This window comes from Bubalus bubalis, chromosome X (genome assembly GCF_019923935.1).
Source record: "Bubalus bubalis isolate 160015118507 breed Murrah chromosome X, NDDB_SH_1, whole genome shotgun sequence".
In the NCBI taxonomy this organism is placed as follows: Eukaryota; Metazoa; Chordata; class Mammalia; order Artiodactyla; family Bovidae; genus Bubalus; species Bubalus bubalis.
Window position 1 is genome coordinate 104,662,413 of NC_059181.1, and position 21,400 is coordinate 104,683,812.

General features: G+C 51.7%; 2 protein-coding genes and 1 pseudogene across 7 annotated transcripts in view; all 3 read right to left on the reverse strand.

Moving 5' to 3' along the window:
• Positions 1 to 1,739: 1,739 nt before the first annotated feature.
• Positions 1,740 to 5,637, reverse strand: LOC112582088. Of its 5 annotated transcripts, none has more exons than XR_003106655.3 (4): positions 4,937 to 5,587; positions 4,720 to 4,825; positions 4,250 to 4,376; positions 1,740 to 3,758 (listed from the first exon to the last, which is right to left on the reverse strand). XR_003106655.3 is itself a non-coding variant. In XM_044937325.2 (4 exons), exons 1-4 carry the CDS (start codon positions 5,184 to 5,186, stop codon positions 3,333 to 3,335), a joined length of 828 nt encoding a protein of 275 aa, XP_044793260.1. In that variant the 5' UTR covers positions 5,187 to 5,637; the 3' UTR covers positions 1,741 to 3,332. The 5 variants fall into 5 exon arrangements, 2 of the variants coding, with proteins under 2 accessions (XP_044793260.1, XP_044793262.1); XM_044937325.2 differs by having other exon boundaries at positions 1,741 to 3,758; positions 5,018 to 5,637; XM_044937327.2 differs by lacking the exon at positions 1,740 to 3,758 and adding an exon at positions 3,938 to 3,993 and having other exon boundaries at positions 5,018 to 5,606.
• Positions 5,638 to 7,229: 1,592 nt separating this feature from the next.
• On the reverse strand, positions 7,230 to 15,205 carry LOC112582198 (annotated as a pseudogene).
• Positions 15,206 to 18,060: 2,855 nt separating this feature from the next.
• Positions 18,061 to 21,400, reverse strand: part of TKTL1 (transketolase like 1) — a 28,239-nt gene continuing 24,899 nt past the window's right edge. For both annotated transcript variants that reach the window (XM_044936864.2, XM_006043643.4), the window contains 3 exons: positions 20,457 to 20,553; positions 20,213 to 20,332; positions 18,061 to 18,982 (listed from right to left, as the gene is read on the reverse strand). In XM_044936864.2, the coding sequence (XP_044792799.2) occupies positions 18,810 to 18,982; positions 20,213 to 20,332; positions 20,457 to 20,553 (390 nt within the window). In that variant the 3' untranslated portion in view covers positions 18,061 to 18,809. The remainder of the gene's footprint in view (positions 18,983 to 20,212; positions 20,333 to 20,456; positions 20,554 to 21,400) is intronic.

Sequence of the window (21,400 nt, forward strand, 5' to 3'; positions counted from 1 at the left end):
CCTTGACCAGGCAGGGGCAGGAGGGAGTGAGACAGGGTGCCACCTCTGGAGGGCTTCTGGAGAGGGGGACACACAGATGGCATCAGGAGCCCATCTGCTGGGGGAAAGCCGCCTGAGACCTGGTCCCCAGGAGCAGAGGAGGGGTCCAGCCACAGACGCCTGCCAGGGCCCTTCTTCCCTACTAAGCCTGGGGAGGGGGTGTCTGGTCACCCTGTGGGGAGCGGCCCCCGCATCCTACAGGTCCTGTCTGCTCTGAGTCAGGGGGACGGAGGACCTGACCACTCCAACACCACAGCCGGCACCCCCCCACCCTGGGGCACCCCTGCACCCCACTGTCCCTGGTGCCTGCTCCCCCAGGAGGGTGGGCCGGACCTAGGTGAAGTGAGGGGCACAGCGCCCCTCAGGATGGGACGGCCACCCACACACAGAGAGAGAGCCTCGGCATTTCAATGATGGTGACGGAGCTCTAGAGACCCTTGGAGGTCCCACACGGCCCCTGGTCTGGGCAGCCACACCCCACTCCAGGGCGCAGGATCAGGGCACTGACGGGCACCCTGCTGGAACTCTGATGGAGGCAGTGAGCCAAGAGGGGAGTAGCCGATAAGTCAGGGTCAGTGAACGTGACGAGTGATGGACGCTGGCCGCCAGGAACTCGAGTGTGTGTGTGCGTGTGTGTGTGTGATCCAGCTCCAGGTCCCAGCTGTGGACGAGTCACAGTCAGCAAACATGAGTAATGGATACTGGCCGCCAGGAACTCGAGTGTGTGTGCATCTGCATGTCTGTGTGTATCATCCAGCTCCACGTCCCAGCTGTGGACAGGTCCCCAGAGGACAAGGCCCGCCACCTACAGCAGCCTCCTCCACAGCCCATGGGCACCCCCAGGAGGACTTATGCACCCGGAAGGGGCACGCTGTGCTGCTCAGAGGTCAGGCTGGCCTCAGCCAGCTCCACCACTCGCCACAGACATCTGCAAGGTCCCCATGAGCCCAGGGAGGCCACAGCCTGGGGAGCGGGGCTGAATGAGGGGGACTGCTCCCGGACCCAGCACCGGTGGAGGATGGGCTGCTCCAGATGCCTGAGCTCCAAAGGGCAGGCACCATCATGCCCAGTGGGCGGAGGATGAGGACAAGGGTGAAGCCTGAGGCAGGCGGATAGTGGGGCGGGGCCGGGTCGCTGCCCAGACTGTGCCCATCCACCAGGTGGGTACCTGCAGGAGCTCCACAAGCCACAGTGCCTGGGCAGCAGGAGAGGGAGGACAATGCCCACGCAGCCCTGGGCCTGAGGGCACGCTTGAGGAAGGCAGCCCTGAGGGAGAAGACGGCAGGGCAGAGGCCTCTTGTCGGTCCTTGTGCCGGGGCTCAGGGGCTGCAAGGCGGCTCTACTTAGGGGAACAGTCAGCGGGCCCAAGAGTGTGGGACCGCAGGGGGCTCGAGCCTCTCCATGGGACCCCGGGACCCTGTGGCGGCCCCACATCCTGGCCGAGGGGTTTCCCCATGAGTCACGGCCACGATCCCCAAGGACAGGCCCTGCAAGCTCAGCCTCAGCCTCAGCCTCAGCTTCTGCCCTGGGACGGAGACAGAGAGCCCGACTCTCCTGAGGCCATGGTCGTCAGGCTCGAGAAGAGTGTGGTGGCCACAGACAGGGCCAGGAGCTGTCGCCAAGGGCCCCAGCACTGCCCAGAAGCAAGAGGCAACAGGAGGAGCCCTCACCATCCACAGAAGCTGCGTGATACATTCAGAGCCATCAAGCGTTTCACCGGGAAGTCCTGTCTCAGTCCCAGACAGGAGGTGGGGCAGCAGGCACGTCCCCCATGGGCACAGCGGGAGCGCCTTCCTGGGACCAAAGGGACACTCAGCTGCCACCCCAGGCTGGCAGCAGCCCAGCCCAGGGCTACCGGGCACAGCCATTGAAGAAAGGGGGCTCATCAGCCTTCACCCCCTCAACGGGGGCCCCCTGGGAAGGAGGGGGTGCAGGCAGGGCTGACCACAGGGTGGGCACACCTCGGAGGTCAGAGAGCATGGGGCCCAGGCCTGAGTGTGCACTTGCACAGCCGTGGCATGCACAGGCTGCCAGGGTGAGAAAGCTTCTGCGCCTGTGCTCAGGGCTGCACCACCGGCTGGGACGGCCCTTCAGGCTGCAGACTCCTGGGCGGAGGGCAGAGGGCACACGCCGCAGGCTCTGTGGGCCATGCTGGGATCATCACACGATCTCTGTTTCTCTGGCTTTCCGTGTGTTTGGTCTGCAACCATTTCAAGGTGAAAAGCCACTCTCTGCCTGTACAACACACGCCTGGCCTGGCTCGGTTCCGGGCTGCAACCCGCCACCCCTGCTTCCACAAAGGACACATTCCTGAGGGGCCTGGGCAGCCTGGGAGTCCCACACCCGGGCTCAGGGGCAGGGACACTCCTTGGAGCCTTCTCACGCGGCACGAACATGAAGAACCTAGGCCCACGTGGGTACCGTTCTCTTCTCCACGGGGTGACCAGTGTGATCCATAAAATCACAGCAGAGGTGAGGGAGCGTCACCTCGAGATGAGTTATGAGACAAACACTGTGGCTTCCATCTCGGGGCTGCTCTGTCTCTCTGAGATCGCTGGATCTGGGGAAGGCCTGACCCAAGCAGCCTGGTGGAGAGGCCCGGTGGGGAGGGACCGTCCCCTGCCGCAGCCCCGTGAACCCTCCAGAAGCAGAGCCTACCCCCCTCCCACCCCAACACCCCAGGCAGACCAGAGGGCTGTGGCCCCGGAGAAGCCTTGACTGCAGCCTGTGATGGACCCCAGGCCAGAAGCCCCAGCCAGGCCTTCTAGAATCCTGTCCTTCAGACACCTGGGAGATTACCAGTGCTGGTTGTTTTAAGGGACTACACTACATCTGGGGTAATTTGCTACACATGCTTGCATGCTAAGTCACTTCAGTCGTGTCCGACTCCTTGCGACCCCATGGACTGTAGCCTGCCAGGCTCCTCTGTCCATGGGATTCTCCAGGCAAGAGTACTAGAGTGGGTTGCCATTTCCTTCTCCAGGGGATCTTCCCAACCCATGTCTCTTATGTCTCCTGTGTTGACAGGCAGGTTTTTACGCTACCTTCACCTGGGTAGCCCCTTGTTATTCAGCAATGGGTAATTTATACATGATGACTTTAAATGGAGAAGATCACCGTAAGTCAATTGGGAGCAAACAAACCGACAAGAAACCCCAGAAACCAATAGGAAGACCCTGGAAAGTCTGATGACACAAACGCTAAGATCGTCTGCCTAGTCAAACGCAAACCCCAAACCACCAAGTCAAGAGACAAGTGACAAAGTGGGGCAAAAAATAGTACCAAGATGTGACTCAGGGCTCATATCGTGAAGGTATAGAGAACTTGAACCAGTAAATAAGAAAAGACCAGTGACCCAAAGGAAAAGGGTGCAGGAGAGGGCCTTGGAAAATGCCAACCAAAGCGCCACCCCCCTCCCCTGAAATGATCCCACTACAAGAATGTACTCGGGGGCTGGGGTTCCAGAGCTGCTGGTTCTGGGCACATGGGGCAGCTGGACACTGGCATTGCTTTTCATCTGTGGCTCCAACTGGATGGTGGGCCATCCTGGAGCCAAAGACAGACAAGCCTCGGCAAAGACTGGCCAAAGAAGTGGGTGGTGGTGCTGGGTGTTGAGGAGGTCTGGGCAGCATCACCCAGGAGCTGGGAGATCCTCTTGGTGAGGAACGTGTGGCAGGAAAGGCAGTGGCTTCCCACCAGCGAGAGAAGGCTGACCACACCTGCAGACCAGACAACTGTCAGGGCAGTTCCTGGGCAGACAACCCCCTTGCTGCTCTCCGTGCATGTGTGCTAAGTCACTTCAGTCGTGTCCGACTCTTCGCAACCCCATGGACTGTAGCCCACCGGCTCCTCTGTCCATGGGATTCTCCAGGCAAGAATCCTGCAGTGGGTTGCCATGCCCTCCTCCACGGGTCTTCCCGGCTCAAGGATTGAACCCGCATCTCCTTACGTCTCCTGCATCGGAAGGTGGGTTCTTTGCCACTAGCACCACCTGGGAAGCTCTTCGGGTCTCCATGCTCCCCCAGACCCACACTTGGTCTTAGGGCCGACGTTCCTTTCCCATCCCTGACCTCAGAATGTAGGCCTTTTTCCTCTGCCTCATCAGATAGTTCATCCCCACACCCAGGCACTGGATCTGATCTCGCCCCACCCTCCTACGTGTCCAGATGTTATCAGCCCAAGTGAGGAGCTGTTGAGCAACTCAACAAACCTGACACCTGATCCTGCCTGGGCTGTGGATAGCCCCTCCTTCGGCTTCAGGCAGGGAAGGGTGACGACTGCTCAATGGGAAGCCCCAGATCTCGCGAGAGCCACCAACCTCGTGGCTTTTCCCAGCCCTGCGGGAGAAGGGCAGGGGGCACACACCTAGGAGTCTCAGGCCTCTAGAGCTGCGCGCTTACTGTGGGGTTTCTGGACCAGCAGCGGCAGCAGCACTGGGAGCTTGCTGGAGTCCAAATGCTCAACCCCCACCTCAGATGAGCAAGATCAGAGATTCTAGGGCGGGGCCCTATGGTCTGGCTTTGAGTGAGCCCTCCAGGTGTTCTCACGACCCTTCCAGCATGAGAACCAGCGTCAGGATGGATAGTTTCTTTCTTTTTTTTTTTTTAACGATGGATGGTTTCTGATCACATCCACTGCTAGTGAAGCCAGGAGCTTTCTCTCCCTGCTGGGCTCACTCACCTTGACCTCCAGGGAAGAGGCAGGCAGCAGGCACTGAGGGCTGCAACCATAGGCGGTCCTGGAGAACAGGAGTGCTTGGGCAAGATTCCCTCCCAGCGGGCCACACCTGTCGAGTGACAGGGGGAAGACTGGGTTACTTCGGGCCCTCCCCACCTCCAGAAGCATGGCACCCCTGGCCGACTCCACGTTTCTGGGCACTGGGCTCAGCTCTGCCCACCTCTCCCTTGTTACTCCGTGTGGGGCGGGGGGAAGGGGGCAGGATCCGGGCTTCACAGAGAATCATCCCAGTCACACTCATGGGCTGTGGAACACGGTGGGCCGGGCAATGGGTGGGGGCGGCTGGAGGCGGCCAGATTCGAGACCCTGGGAGGGTGGAAGGCATCAGGAGCGCGGGGCAAGGCCGCCCTCAGACGCCAGGACTGGAGGGCGGGGCCAAGCGAAGACCCCCTGACCCTGCCCTTTGGCATATTGGCGGGGTTGCCGCCCACCCTCCCCGGTCACACGGTCCTTGGGCGCCCCTAATACACTGTCCTGGGCCATCTCGAGGGCCAGACGCCCTCAGTACAGCAGGGGGAGTCCAGCCGGGAGTGGGGAGTGGGGCCCCGACGGAATCCCCAAGGTCTCCAGGGCCCTGGACTCTGGGGAGGCGTCTCTTCGCCCTCTCCCCAGGAAAAGACGCACAACCCAGCGAACTGCGGGGCTTTGGCCCCGCCCAGGACCCAGAGGGCAGGCTTCTGTGCACCGAGATGGAGGGGCGGGGGACACGAAGCGGAGGGCCGTTTCCGTGCTTCGAGCCCCGCCCTGAGCGTCCCCGCGGCCGTCGCCTCTCACTCCCCTCCTCAGGCCGCCCACCGGAAGCCGTGGAGTACCGCCTTCCTGCCCACCTCTTCCGGCTGGCTTCACCAATGACCATGCTTGACTCCTGAGAAGACCCGCCCTCCAGCTCCAAGCAAGCCTGTCTCTCTTTGTGACTGGCAGCTCTATGGCCCAATCAGAGCAGGCCGATCGCGTGAGCTTCGCCTTCCGCCCAGCGGTCGGTCTCTTTTTCCTCAGTCCGTAGTCGGGCGTGCTGTGGGCCCCTGGACTTTCCCGCTGGGAGATCCAGACTGTCCGCGTACAGATTACGTACAGAGTAATCCGATGTGTATACGCCAAGCCCTGCGGTGTGCCTATAGTGTGAGCTTGTATTCTGAAGGAATTAAGTTCACAGGAAGTTACAGGGAAATGCCCCTCCCGTTGTTGCCCCAGCATCAGCGTGTTGCGTAGCCAGTGGGCCCTCACACCAAGAGATGGCATTGGTACCATCAGAAAGCTGCTCAAGGTTCTCCGTGTGTGTGTGCGCGCAAGCCAGTGTTTAGGACACCACACTCCCACTGCTGGTGGCCTGGGTTTGAGTCCTGGATGGGGAGCTGGGATGCAGGATACCTCGCCATACACACACACACACACGTCAGTACATTAATGAAACCATGCAATTTGATAATGGGGTGTGCTTTTTTTAATCACACACTGCCCTTGAGATCCATCCATCTCAATCAATAGTTGGTTTCAGCAGTCAGTTTGTATTGCTAGCCTTCTTCCTTGGTGTGGCTCAGCCACAGTTGTTCAAGCCTTCACCCACTGTTGCCTGTTTCCACTTTTAGGTTTCTAGAAAAAATCTGCTTTGAACATTTGTATCCAGGCTTTCCTGTGGTCAGAATTTTCCATTTCTTTGGCATGAATGCCCAGCAGTGCAAGTGCTGTGTCCTAAGGAAGTGGACGATTAGCCTTAGAAGAAACTGCCAATTTGCATTCCACTGTGGCTGGACCATTTTACCTTACCACCCTGGATATTTTTAAAGCACGTAATTGAAGATTTTTACAAAACATTGTTTTAGGCATGACTGTTAACAATTCTGTTTCTCACCTCTAACTATATTCTTCTATGGGATCACTTACATAGTTCCTCACTCAGGTTAAAAATACACACACCCTGTATATTCAATGTGATTTTAACTAGCAATAATATATCTGCAAAAGTCTTCCTTCTCAGTACACAAGTCTAGCTCATGTCATCTCTGGCCACAAGGTACTGGATGGAGCACATGTGCTATAATTTACATAAGGAATCCCCAACTCATGTAGTGTTACCTTTTCCATTCTTCTTCTTCTTTGTTTGTTAGCAGCTCTGAAGATGTGTAAATCTCCTGCTAGGATAATTATCTTTAAGTGGAACTGCCAGGTCAAAACCTATGGGTATTTACCATGTTTATTGATACTAAGCAGTTGCCTCCCCAAAAGACCCTGATCGGCATATAGCAGGGCTGTTAGCCCTGTGTTCCATATGTTGCAGAGATTTTCTCTCAGTCTCTCTCTAAAGAGCTCAGCTTTTTATTGAATGTGTTATTACTAAAGTGAGTGAAGTTGCTCAGTCGTGTACGATTTTTTGCGACTCCATGGACTGTAGCCTACCAGAATCCTCAATCCATGGGATTTTCCAGGCAAGAGTACTGGAGAGGGTTGCCATTTCCTTCTCCAGGGGATCTTCCCGACCCAGGGATCGAACCCGGGTCTCCCACATTGTAGGCAGACACTTTACCATCTGAGCCACCAGGGAAGTTATTACAGAGGTTTAGTCCAAAAGAGCAAAGCTCATGTCATCATCAGAGTCTTCAGATTCTTTTTACTTTGTTCTACTTTCTTCTCCTCAGCTGGGGCTGCAGTGGTGGAGGGGGCAGGACCTTATGGTGGTGCAGCACCACTTGTCGGGACAGGTCCACCAGCCCCCACATGGCAGATGAAGCTGCCGATGCTGACACTGGCCAAAGCCTTTACAAACAAGCCTGGCCAGAAAGGGTCAACATTTACACTGGCTGCTTTAACGAGGGCACTGATCTTATCCTCTGTGACCATCACCTCACTGGGCAGAATGAGGGCCGAGTAGGTGCAAAGAAGTTCCGAGACAGAGGCCACAGTGCGGGCCAGTGCTCGGTGGGGCTGCTGGCTTGGTGCCAGTCGCCAGATGAAGTGAGGGCCTCACCCCAAAACAGCCTTGGCTTTTCAGAAGGACAGAGCACCTTAGGGGCCACGGAAGAAAGGATCTCTCTTTTTTGGCTGCGCAGCATGGCATGCCAGATCTTAGTTCTGAGACCAAGAATTGAATCGAGCCCGCCCCCTGCAGTGGAAGCATGGAGTCTTAACCACTGTACCACTGTGGGATTCCCGTCTCTTGTCTCAAAAGACTAGGCCGGCTGGTTTCGGCTGTCAAGAAGTTACACAATTTTATGTGACCAAATTATTACACTCTGGATTGATGATTTCTGGGTTGTGTATTTTGGGCACAAAGTTGTCCTGCCTCAAGTGAGGAGAGTCATGTGACTCAGGGCAGAATTTCTGAGTTCCCACACCCAATGCTTCATGGACCCAGGCTGGCTGATTCTTGCTGTCCTGCTGGCCCCACTACTGTGTGTGTGTGTGTGTGTGGGGTGTCCTATGATCTCAGGTTAGGTAGGCCGGGACTCAGGCCAGTGCCCATCAGACACCCAGCCCCTGCCCCCCTGGGATGCCAGGTCAGTTGGGGAAAAGACAAGGAAACGTGTACAGAGAAGAGTGTTTTATATTATTTAAATGCATAGGTGGCCCGCCAGTGAGCAAGCGAGATCCATGGGGAAAGCACAAATAAAAACGAGAATCCACCTAAAACCAGTGCTCTTGAAAGATCACCTGCATGGTACGAAGGAAGGACAAGGCTGTAAAAGGAACTGGGTCCATCCCAGCATGCGTCTGAGTGAGCAGAAGTCCGGTCCCCATCATCTGCAAGCAGGGGCTTCCATCCCTCTGCCACAGACAGTGGGGCTTCAGCAAACCACTGGCTGAGGGAGGCTCCCCCAACACCCACCCCCCGCACTGTGGTTGTACTGCTGGGCTCCTGGCAGAGTGAATGCTCCCAGAAGGGACGCCTCACCTCTGGCTTCCCACTCAGGAGTCCCAGAGGGCCAGCTGAAGACCAGTCTGCAATCTCACCTTGAAGACACCACACATCCTCATGGAATGCTGGCAGGTCCCTCAGAGAGAGGAGTGGCCCTGTTACATCTCCAGGGTGTCACTGTCAGAGGCCAGATGATATAATTTTCGGAAAGGGCTGGGAGTGTCTGCTACGGGCCTGGATTCCCCCATCCCAGCCTCGCGGAGGCCCTAGAAAGTTGGTAGCATGTCACCCCCTTCTCCAGATGAGCAAATGAGGACAGGAAGACTTGAGCAGCTTGTTCTGAATCTCTAGCTAGCAGAGGGAGGGGTGGATAAGGACACTGGCCTCTAAGCCTGACCTCCTTTTGCAGGATGTGAAGTGAAGTGAAAGTCTCTTAGTCGTGTCCGACTCTTTGCGACCCCATGGACTGTACAGTCCACAGAATTCTCTGGGCCAGAATACTGGAGTGGGTAGCTCTTCCCTTCTCCCAGGGATCTTCCCAACCCAGGGATCAAACCCAGGTCTCCCACATTGCAGGCGGATTCTTTACCACCTCAGCCACTAGGGAAGCCCAAGAATACTGGATTCGGTAGCCTATCCCTTCTCTAGAGGATCTTCTGGACCCAGGAATCAAACTGAGGTCTCCTGCATTGCAGGTGGATTCTTTACCAACTGAGCTCTCAGGGAAGCTCTTTCGCAGGCTACGCTTTCCATCTGGCTCCCAAGGAGGTTCCTGGGGCATCATATCACACATCAGCTTGTCCTGAAGGCATAAGAGGTGAGTTCCAGTGACTATCCCTGGGCCTTGGACCAGTCCATAAAGGAAGGAGGTGAGAAAGAGAAACACCTTTACTCTTGTGCCTAATCGGGGGGACTTTGAAACAGACTGACAGTACCTTTGAATTCTCATGAGATCAGAGAGTGGTTCTCATGGATATTTACCAGTCATCTGCATTCCTGTGATAGAAGGCTACTGCAACTCCCCCAATCTTCACTGGCCTCCAAGACACCAAAAGAGACACACACGGTGGAAGGTGGGAGGGAGGTTCAAGAGGGAGGGGGACATATGTATACCTATGGCTGATCCATGTTGATGTATGACAGGAACCAATGCAGTATTGTAAAGCAATTATCCTCCAATTAAAAATGAACTTCAAAAAGTAGATACACAAGAAGGAATCAAAAAGATAAGACAAATTCTAAAAGTCTAGGTGGATTTGAAAACAAAAAAAGAACTTTAGACATTAGAAACAAAACCATAGTCTTTGAAACAAAAATCTCAGCTGATGAATCAAACCACAGGTAGATGACTCGGAAGATGACAAGGCAGTGACCCTGAGGAGAGATGGGCCGGTCTTCGTGGCCCCTCATCCTGGCTTCCCAGCTTCCAATGATGTCAACCCCTTCCCTTCTTGCCCTGGGTCTGGGAAGGCAGCTGCTTCCTGTACTCGCTGCGTGCCTTCAGCCCTCAGAGCCACCCCTGAGTGACCACCTGTGTTCGAGGCTCTCATGACCTGCAGGGGTCTCAGCAGTCACCATGCTGTCCCTGCCCTCGACTGGGGTGAAGGGCCAAGAACAGCAAGTGCCTGAGGAGCCAGAGCGGCTGCTACCTTGAACTGTCATGGAGGGAACGCCAGGAACCAAGGCTGGGCTGTGCGGTGACTGCAGTGTCCCTGGGAGGAAACTGACAAGGACACCTGCCTTAGCTCTCGGCTCAGGTCACAGGATGACAGCCACAGCTCTTCCATGGCAGCCTGCAAATTCCCCTGTGCCTGCAGGGCTGACGGGGCTGGAAATCAAACACAGCATTCCACCATGTCAGTTGCAGAATCCCCAGGTTGCCTGAATTCCCAGCCTCTCTGCATTTCCTAGGTGAAAGGCAGGGCACTGCGTGGATGTCAGTTCAGTTCAGTTCAGTTGTTCAGTCCTGTCCGACTCTTTGCGACCCCATGAATTGCAGCACGCCAGGCCTCCCTGTCCATCACCAACTCCCGGACTCAAACTCACATCCATCGAGTTGGTGATGCTATCTAGCCATCTCATCCTCTGTCGTCCCCTTCTCCTCCTGCCCCCAATCCCTCCCAGCATCAGAGTCTTTTCCAATGAGTCAACTCTTCCATGAGGTGGCCAAAGTACTGGAGTTTCAGCTTTAGCATCATTCCTTCCAAAGAACACCCAGGACTGATCTCCCCAAGGGACTCTCAAGAGTCTTCTCCAATACCACAGTTCAAAAGCATTAATTCTTTGGTACTCAGCTTTCTTCACAGTTCAACTCTCAAATCCATACATGACTACTGGAAAAACCATAGCCTTGACTAGACGGACCTTTGGTGGCAAAGTAATGTCTCTGCTTTTCAATATGCTATCTGGGTTGGTCATAACTTTCCTTCCAAGTAGTAAGCGTCTTTTAATTTCATGGCTGCAGTCACCATCTGCAGTGATTTTGGAGCCCCCCAAAATAAAATCTGACACTGTTTCCCTTGTTTCCCCATCTATTTCCCATGAAGTGATGGGACCAGATGCCATGATCTTAGTTTTCTGAATGTTGAGCTTGAAGCCAACTTTTTCACTCTCCTCTTTCACTTTTATCAAGAGGCTTTTTAGTTCCTCTTCATTTTCTGCCATAAGGGTGGCGTCATCTGCATATCTGAGGTTATTGATATTTCTCTCAGAAATCTTGATTCCAGCTTGTGCTTCTTCCAGCCAAGCATTTCTCATGATGTACTCTGCATATAAGTTAAATGAGCAGGGTGACAATATACAGCCTTGCCATACTCCTTTTCCTATTTGGAACCAGTCTGTTGTTCCATGTCCAGTTCTAACTGTTGCTTCCTGACCTGCATATAGGTTTCTCAAGAGGCAGGTCAGATGGTCTGGTGGTCCCATCTCTTTCAGAATTTTCCACAGTTTATTGTGACCCACACAGTCAAAGGCTTTGGCATAGTCAATAAAGCAGAAATAGATGTTTTTCTGGAACTCTCTTGCTTTTTCCATGATCCAGCAGATGTTGGCAATTTGATCTCTTAACCAGAGATAAAAATTCCTCTGCCTTTTCTAAAACCAGCTTGAACATCTGGAAGTTCACCGTTCACGTACTGCTGAAGCCTGGCTTGGAGAATTTGAGCATTACTTTACTAGCGTGTGAGATGAGTGCAATTGTGCGGTAGTTTGAGCATTCTTTGGCATTGCCCTTCTTGGGATTGGAAGAAGACTGACCTTTTCCAGTCCTGTGGCCACTGCTGAGTTTTCCAAATTTGCTGGCATATTGAGTGCAGCACTTTCACAGCATCATCTTTCAGGATTTGAAATAGCTCAACTGGAATTCCATCACTTCCACTAGTTTTGTTCGTAGTGATGCTTTCTAAGGCCCACTTGACTTCACATTCCAGGATGTCTGGCTGTAGGTCAGTGATCACCTAGAGCCATCGTGATTATCTGGGTCGTGAAGATCTTTTTTGTACAGTTCTTCTGTGTATTCTTGCCACCTCTTCTTAATATTTTCTGCTTCTGTTAGGTCCATACCATTTCTGTCCTTTATTGAGCCTATCCTTGCATTAAATGTTCCCTTGGTATCTCTAATTTTCTTGAAGAGATCTCTAGTCTTTCCCATTCTGTTGTTTTCCTCTATTTCTTTGCATTGATCACTAAGAAAGGCTTTCTTATTTCTTCTTGCTATTCTTTGGAACTCTGCATTCAGATGCTATATCTTTCCTTTTCTCCTTTGCTTTTCACTTCTCTTCTTTTCACAGCTATTTGTAAAGCCTCCCCAGACAGCCATTTTTCTTTTTTGCATTTCTTTTCCATGGCGAAAGTCTTGATCCCTGTCTCCTGTACAATGTCACAAACCTCTGTCCATAGTTCACCAGGCACTCTATCTATCAGATCTAGTCCCTTAAATCTATTTCTCACTTCCACTGTATAATCATAAGGGATTTGATTTAGGTCATACCTGAATGGTCTAGTGGTTTTTCCTACTTTCTTCAATGTAAGTCTGAATTTGGCAATAAGGAGTTCATGATCTGAGCCACAGTCAGCTCCCAGTCTTGTTTTTGCTGACTGTATAGAGCTTCTCCATCTTTGGCTGCAAAGAATATAATCAATCTGATTTTGGTGTTGATCATCTGGTGATGTCCACGTGTAGAGTCTGCTCTTGTGTTGTTGGAAGAGGGTGTTTGCTATGACCAGTGTGTTCTTGGCAAAACTCTATTAGCCTTTGCCCTGCTTCATTCTGTATTCCAAGGCCAAATTTGCCTGTTACTCCAGGTGTTTCTTGACTTCCTACTTTTGCATTCCAGTCCCCTATAATGAAAAGGACATCTTTTGAGGGTATTAGTTCTAAAAGGTCTTGTAGGTCTTCATAGAACCTTTTAACTTCAGCTTCTTCAACGTTACTGGTTGGGGCATAGGCTTGGATTACTGTGACATTGAATGGTTTGCCTTGGAAACGAACAGAGATCATTCTGTCGTTTTTGAGATTGCATCTAAGTACTGCATTTCAGACTCTTTTGTTGACCATGATGGCTACTCCATTTCTTCTAAGGGATTCCTGCCCACAGTAGTAGATATAATGGTCATCTGAGTTAAATTCACCCATTCAAGTCCATTTTAGTTCGCTGACTCCTAGAATGTCAACGTTCACTCTTGCCATCTGTTTAACCACTTCCAATTTGCCTTGATTCATGGACCTAACATTCCAGGTTCCTATGCAATATTGCTCTTTACAGCATTGGACCTTGCTTCTATCACCAGTCACATCCACAACTGGGTATTGTTTTTCCTTTGGCTCCATCCCTTCATTCTTTCTGGAGTTATTTCTCCACTGATCTCCAGTAGCATATTGGGCACCTACTGACCTGGGGAGTTCCTCTTTCAGTATCCTATCATTTTGCCTTTTCATACTGTTCATGGGGTTTTCAAGGCAAGAATACTGAAGTGGTTTGCCATTCCCTTCTCCAGTGGACCACATTCTGTCAGACCTCTCCACCATGACCCGCCCGTCTTGGGTGGCCCCACATGGCATGGCTTAGTTTCATTGAGTTAGACAAGGCTGTTGTCCATGTGATTAGATTGACTAGTTTTCTGTGAGTATGGTTTCTGTGTGTCTGCCCTCTGATGCCCTCTTGCAACATCTACTGTCTTACTTGGGTTTCTTTTACCTTGGACGTGGGGTATCTCTTCACAGCTGCTCCAGCAAAGCACAGCCACTGCTCCTTACCTTGGATGAGGGGTATCTCCTCACTACCGCCCCTCCTGACCTTGAACATGGAGTAGCTCCTCTAGGCCCTCCTGTGCCTGCGCAGCCACCGCTCCTTTGACGTGGGGTAGCTCCTCCCGGCCACCACCCCTGGCTTCGGGCGTGGGGTAGATCCTCTCAGCTGCTCCTGCACTGTCACAGCCTGGCACTCAGCTCACCGCAGGTAATTGTCTTAGTGTGGGTGCGGGCTCCCTAGCCATCCGAGGGGCTCCTCGAGTGGGCGGTCCAGGCGCGGTCACCTCAGCGACCTCCCACGGAATCGGGCTTCAGGCCAGCGCCTGTGCAGCCTTCCACTGCGTGGATGAGTGGGGCCTTAAAACCAAGACTTGGGATATTTGGTTGCCCTCAGTGGAAGCTGACAATCGGCAAGCCCCCAGTCCCCCAGAGCCTCCCTTGCTGATGGAAGTAGCTTGCCCAGCTGTGTCTGGGATGCTGGTGTTCTGTCCTTTGAGGACTGTGTCATTACCTTATCTGGTGCCAATGCCTTGCAAGGGGACACCAATTGTCCTCCAGACCCTCTGCCACCATGTCCTGTTGCCACGAGACCCACAGTGAAGTGAGTGAAGTCAAAGTCGCTCAGTCGTGTCCAATTCTTTGCGACCCCATGGACTATATTGTCCATGGAATTATCCAGGCCAGAATACTGGAGTGGGTAGCCTTTCCCTTCTCCCGGGGATCTTCCTGGCCCAGAGATCAAACCCAGGTCTCCCACATTGCAGGAGTATTCTTTACCAGCTGAGCCACAAGGGAAGCCCTTTAGACCCCTAAGTGGGGTCCGATTACTGCATGATCCAGGGGACAGGGATACAGTGAGGGTGGGGGCATCTTTCATCTCTGCACCTCTCCACTACACTCCTCCCTTCTTGCTTGAGTGGCCTGCAAGTTTTCTGTTTGTTCTTCTCAGTAAGCAGGGAACCCTGTAGGGATCATTTCAGGATTACCGAGTGTCAGGCACCCCGTTTCTTATCCTGTGCATGGCCCAGCAAGTTATTGTGCCACAGTAGGGAGAGAGAATGTACCTATCTTCTCTCTGGTGGCTGGTAAAGCTGTCCTTGGGGAGGCATGTCTGTAGGTGAGCGTGCTCCGACTGGAGGACTCCGCTCCCAGACCCCAACTCTCCACGTGGAATCACTTTCTCTGTCCTTTTATGTCCAGGAGGGCTTGTGCTGCACACCTTTGCCACCAGCCTTTTGTGCACCTTCACGCATATCTGCCATCACGCCCCGGCCCCGCCCGTCCACCACTACCTCAACCACCAACCTCAGCTTCCTCTTCTCTCGGGCCATACCTCTTGCTTTCTGCTGGCCGTCAGCTCTTGGTTGGGAGCACTGTCCTTATTCGGTTTGTTTCTGGGGACCTAGGCCACCGCAGGCCTCTCTCCGCTTCGGGGGCCGAGGCTGCAGCCTCACGCCATCATATTCACCCCTTTCAGGGCGGCCCCACCCCCCCTAGGGCGGTGCCTGTGATGCTGATTGGCTAAGGCTCAGTGAGTGACCGGACAAAACCCAATGACATGGCCCAGGCTGCGTGGATTGGCCAACCCCGGGCAGGCGGGCACAAGGTGTGCGGAGAGCCGAATGCGCGGGTGGGGTGCAGGCCTTCGCCAGGCAGTGGCCAAATGGTGGGTAGGTACAGGCGGGTTGGAGGTGGGGGAGGTTGGAGCAGCCAAGGCTGCCGAGGAGAGGGTTGGCCAGAGAGGGAGAAGGCGGGGCCGATTCTCTGCTGAGCCCTGGGCGATCCCAGTGAGGCTGGAAAGTGGCTGGGGCGTGCATGCGTGCGTACTGGAGGCCACTGCTGGGGAGTACGAACGCGCCACAAGCGAGGGTAGCCTTCAGTGGGGACATTTATATGGCATTTCTAAAATCCTGGCTACAGCCCTATGGGAGAAGCTGTCCCCACCCTCAACACTGTCATCCCCTTTGAGAAATGAAACTGAGGCCAAAACGGGTGACTTTAGTTCACCTTTACATACACAAGTAGGCAACCTGTGGATTAGAATCATGCGGCAGGGTCACCCGAGTCTGTGGCTCCAGAACAATCAAGGGACATTCAGACACTTAAGCACCTAGACCAGTTGACAGCATTCCTGTCCCCTATCACCTCGGCTACTCTGCACCCTGGAGGTATAGCCGGGCCACTCCCATCCCTACATGATCATCTCTCCTCCCAGCCCCTATTCCTAAGGTCAGCTCTTCTATTCTTGCCCAACTCCTGTGGGGGCCTGAACTCAGGCTTTTGGAATGGAGTTTTTATCATGGATTGTATTTGGAACCCCATTTAGGCCTCAACAGTGCACTGCTGCACAGTATTTGTTGTGAACATCACCAAATCAGGCATTATACATCTAAATACAAGCTGGTGTGGTGCACAGTGCCTGGTCACACATCCTAGCTTATCTGTGTTCATAATAGCTTTACCTTAGAGTGCTTTTACAGATGTCACAGTATCATTATGGTCATTGTTTCATTCAGCCCTCGTGAATCTACTTTAACCACACACACACACACACACACATTCAAAAGAGTAAACAGAATTATCACATGACCCAGCAACTCCTAGCTTTATATACACCCAATGTAGGGGCAATGGCACCCCACTACAGTACTCTTGCCTGGAAAATCCCACGGACAGAGGAGCCTGGTAGGCTGCAGTCCATGGGGTCGCTAAGTGTCGGACACGACTGAGCAACTTCACTTTCACTTTTCACTTTCATGCATTGGAGGAGGAAATGGCAATCCACTCCAGTGTTCTTGCCTAGAGAATCCCATGGACAGAGGAGCCTGGTGGGCTGCCGTCTATGGGGTCGCACAGAGTTGGACACGACTGAAGCGACTTAACAGTAGCAATGTAAGTAAAACTATAATCCACAAACTTGAAAAGGAATGTTTGTAGCATTATTCACAATAGACAAAAAGTAAAAATCCAGATTTCTACAAACCAATGGACAAAACAGTCTATACATAGGATGGACTATTATGTGGCCATAAAAAAGAATGAAATTCTGTAACATGCTCTAATGTAGATGAACCTGAAATACATTATGCTAAAAAGCTAGGAGACAAAAAGGTCACATACTCTGATTCCCTTCATACAAAATGTCCAGAATATGTTAAAACCCTAGAAACAGTAAATACACGAGTGGTTACCAGGGGCTGGGACAGTGAATGGGGACAGACTACTCAGGGGTGCAGTTCTCTCTGGAGTGATACAATGTCCTAAAATGAACCACAGTGATGGTTACAGAACTCTGAGTATGCTAAGTACCACTAACTTGTATTCTTTCAATGGCTGAACTGCATGGAATGTGAGATGTCCAGTTAAGTGAGGTAAAATTTTGATTATTTGCATTTTATCAATTTTCTATATGACCCTGTAATCAACTGTTATTTTTATAGAAAAATGTCAACTATTTAATATTTACTTAGCTGCACCAGGACCTACTTGCAGCATTGCAGCATGTGGGCTCTAGCTCCAACCAGGGATTTAACCCAGGCCCTTTGCATTGGGAGTGCAGAGTCTTAGCCACTGGACCATAAGGGAAGTCCCTGATATTTTTAATATTTTTGTATTTTGATACATTTGATATATTTTCTATCAATTACATCAACTATTTTTAAAATTTTTGAAGTTTTATGAAATAAGCATACGAACTATCATGCTAATTTTACAGGCCAGGGAACCAGCTTAGCGAGTTAAAAAGCCAGGAACAGAAAGACTAGGCTCTGCAGATGACTCAGTGGCAGACTGGTTCTTCCATCTCTACCACACATTCTAGTAACAAAAACCCCTTGATGACCAGTTAGTGAGAATGATAGAAATAAGGACCACGACATTCCAGATACATCCAGCCAACTTTAGTTTTGAAACTCCGGTCTATCCTTCATTTATCTGGCAGGTATTCTCTTGTATTCCAACCACATGGTTTAAATGCTCTGACCTAAAATAAGGAGTTGGCTCAGGGCTGGCTTTTCAGGCTGCATACTGTCCTCTAGTGGTACACCTCCTGCCCACTACCCTTTCCAGGGCTTGTTGGGGACATGGATCTCTCTCCTGGTTTAAAGAACAGCTTCTTCCTTATTTAGGATTTTATCAAGGAGAAACAAAATCACACATACAAGGCACAGACAGAACAAAACAGCTAGCCAGTTCTTCATTGCTTTATTAACGTCAACTTTAATATCCTCAGTAGATGAGTACAATTGAGCTAACAGTTTGGTTTGGTCACTGAGTAAATAAGACATTCCTGAGATCTGACCAGAGAGCACAGTGTGGAAGTCAGACCTAGTCGTGTCCTCTCTTCACAGAACAGTCACTTCAAACAGTACAGCACATCCTAAGAGCTTTCACTGCTGCTCCACAGCCTCTGCACGGGAGAGGGATGAAGGCAAACACCAGAGGAAATTCCACATCAACTGCAGTCACACAGTACCTGGAAGGCTGCAGGTAGGATAGTAGCACCTGACCTCATGCACGGGCCATCAGTGGGCAGCATGGTGGTATAATGCTGCCCAACTTGGGCGACTGCAGTCTACAATTCAATTCACATTTTTTTCTTTTACTTATGAGGAAAATGCACACATTTAAGAAACTGTTACCTTATGTTGGTCTCTACCCCAGTTATCTCTAGTCTCATCAGAAAACTTGCTATCAGGTGGTTGTTTTGTTAGCTATTCTGTCACTTCAAACTTTATCTTATAATCCACTTTAATGATTCAAAGGTAAGAGTTATACGTGTATATGTAGTTATGGCTTAACAAGAAAGCAGTTAACTTGCCTTATTTTTAAAAAGAATAAAGCACAATAGCATAGATTTAAGTGATCATTTGGCAACAAGCATAAACGTAAGGTAAGGTAAACAGGCCAGTCTGTTGGTCAAAGCCAACAGCTAAGCTATTTCATTAAAATTCGTTCCACAGCACATATGATGTGTTTGGAACTGATTCCAAACATATCCAGCAGGTCACTGGGCTTCCCGCTCCGAAGGATTCCTGACACTGCCAGCTGATGGACCACGATGTCAGGCTCCATGGAGACGGCTGCAGAGACGGCCTCCCCGATACCACCTGAAGAAGCAAGGGATATTAGGGTCTGTTCTGGAAGCAGCTCGTCAGCCTCAAAACCCCATCATGTAGAGACCTTTGAATGTGGTGGTTCCCAGGGAGAAAAGTTTCTCAGTAGGCACTGATTTATAAACAGCTGTTCCCTAACTGTCCAGAAGAGTTCTCATTCAAAAGTACAAGTCTTCAAATTACTCCTAGCCCCACTTATGAAGGGGTTATCTCCACTGGGGCTCCATGGACGCAAGGATCTGTGGAGCTCAGATTCTCAAACCTGTCAGGAGCCCAAGAATTAGCTTCTGACTTCAGAAAGGCCAGCGTGCAAGGCTGGCCTGGGGGTGGTGCCCAGGCAGGCTGGTATGAGTCCTTGACATCAATGAGACACTTTCCCTACTGCTAAGAGTGGTCTCTGTGCCTCAGCTGTTGGCACCACAGGGTGATTTATGGGGCTCACCTGCTTTCCTCTGGGAGTCGGGAAGTTTGGCACGTGCCTGGCAGCCATCAGCCCTTAATACTACTCACGGCAATGAGTCTCGAGTGGGTTCCCTAGGTCTCCAGGGGGGCATCTGTTGCTGCCAGTTAAGGGAGCGTACTGGGGGCCCCCCAAAGGAGGGAGGGAACCAAAGGCATGGGGGTCTTCACCCCTGACCCATGTCTTCTGCCCCTGGGGGTCCCAGTGTGTGCCCTTTCCTTGGAGAGTGCTTCCCTGCAGACCATGGGCTTGCTCTGGAGCCCCTGACACACGAACACATGAAGCTCCCCACTTGCTCCTCTGCCCTACCTGACCTTCCCAGGCCAAACACTGCTTAGCCCCCTCTCGCTGGTCACACTTCCTGCATTTGCTGTGTTCTCTGCTTGCAAGGTACTGTCTGCATTTTTTGCAGGGGGCAAACTATGAATCAGTCAATACACAAGAGCAACTGTGAAGCTTCTTACGATCCATCCTGCCACAATGCCAAGTTAGACATTCCTCTGTACTGCCACTGAGCCAGCCAAGGACCAGGCAGGGCACACTGTGCTGAAACACACCGACAAGGATGGACATGGGACCTCCCTTAGCTAGTGTAGATGGGCAAGAGACCCTACACCCACACCCTTACAAAGAGAAAGTAATACAGGGTGAGTGGTCGGCTGGAGGGACTGCCCATGGTCATGGCATACTTCTGGTCAAGGAAAACAAAACATGTTCCACCAAAGCAGACTTTCAAAATGGTCCCCGCTAAGGCTTGCACACACCTTCTGGGTAGTGATCCTCCACTGTGATAATCTGGCCACCTGTGGCTTTTGCATTGGAGATGATGGTGGCAGCATCCAGAGGTTTAACAGTAAACAGGTCAATGACACGGATAGAAATATCTGGAAAAGAGCAATAACCAGCTTAGTGTATCAAGCAGACTTAGACTAAAAAGATGCATTGGGGCAGACAGGCAGCCCAACCTCTTCCAGCCCAAACTTCAGTGTTCAGCAACCCCCAACTGACCTTGCTTGGAAAGATCATCAGCGGCAGCTAAGGCTTCGTGCAAAGTAATTCCAGCTCCGACAACCGTAATCTTGTCATTCACACTTTGACGGATGACCTGGTGTTGTGCCCACAAAACAAAAATGCTGCACTTACTACACAGAATCAATCTCAAAGTGGAGGACAGTCCGCTCTCCCGAGCCTACCAATTTCAGTGCTTCATAGTTCACTATACGAAAGGCTGAGTCAGCACACTGACCAATAAGGACTGCTCTTTTTAATAAGCCCCACTTCATGTTTATTTAACAAATTTGTCTACCTTTCCTCATGATTTACAATGCCAAATCACTAAGTTCTTTTACAGTATGTATGCAAAATGACCCTTTACCAAAGCAAGTGGATTTCCAACTGGAATGTGAAAGGCAGAAGGCCAGAAGCAAATTCAACAGCCCATTTGTTCCAGTGTGGACTCACCCCCACCAAGGGATCTGAAAAGGCACCACCTCTGGACTGCTTAGACCTCTTTCTGGAGGTATCCATGCAGATTGGACTCTGATGATGAATGTGCTAATGAGGGCTATTTGAGAGCATCTTGGGGTGCTCTGTGCCAAGCACCCTGCATGCCCAAGTGCCCTCTGACGCCCATGCATTAGTGGGCCCATTCTGTGACTGAGGAAAGCAAACCTGAGAACAGGAGGAACTCGCCCAGGGCAGGGTTGAGACCAACAGCCAGACCCGTATGAATTCAAAGCCCATGTTCCCAACCATTTGCTAGTCTGTAAGCAGACAGGGTTCTCTGCTCTGTTTTTCATTGGTTTGTTTCTTTCAAAGTCACCCAACCAAAGGCATCTGGAATTAGTCTGCATTGCATTCCTCTCTATAGGTTTCCCTGTAGCATAAGCACCACTGCTGACTAGATATTTAGGGCTTCAAACCACTTGCCCCATCCTTTAAGAATGTCCTAG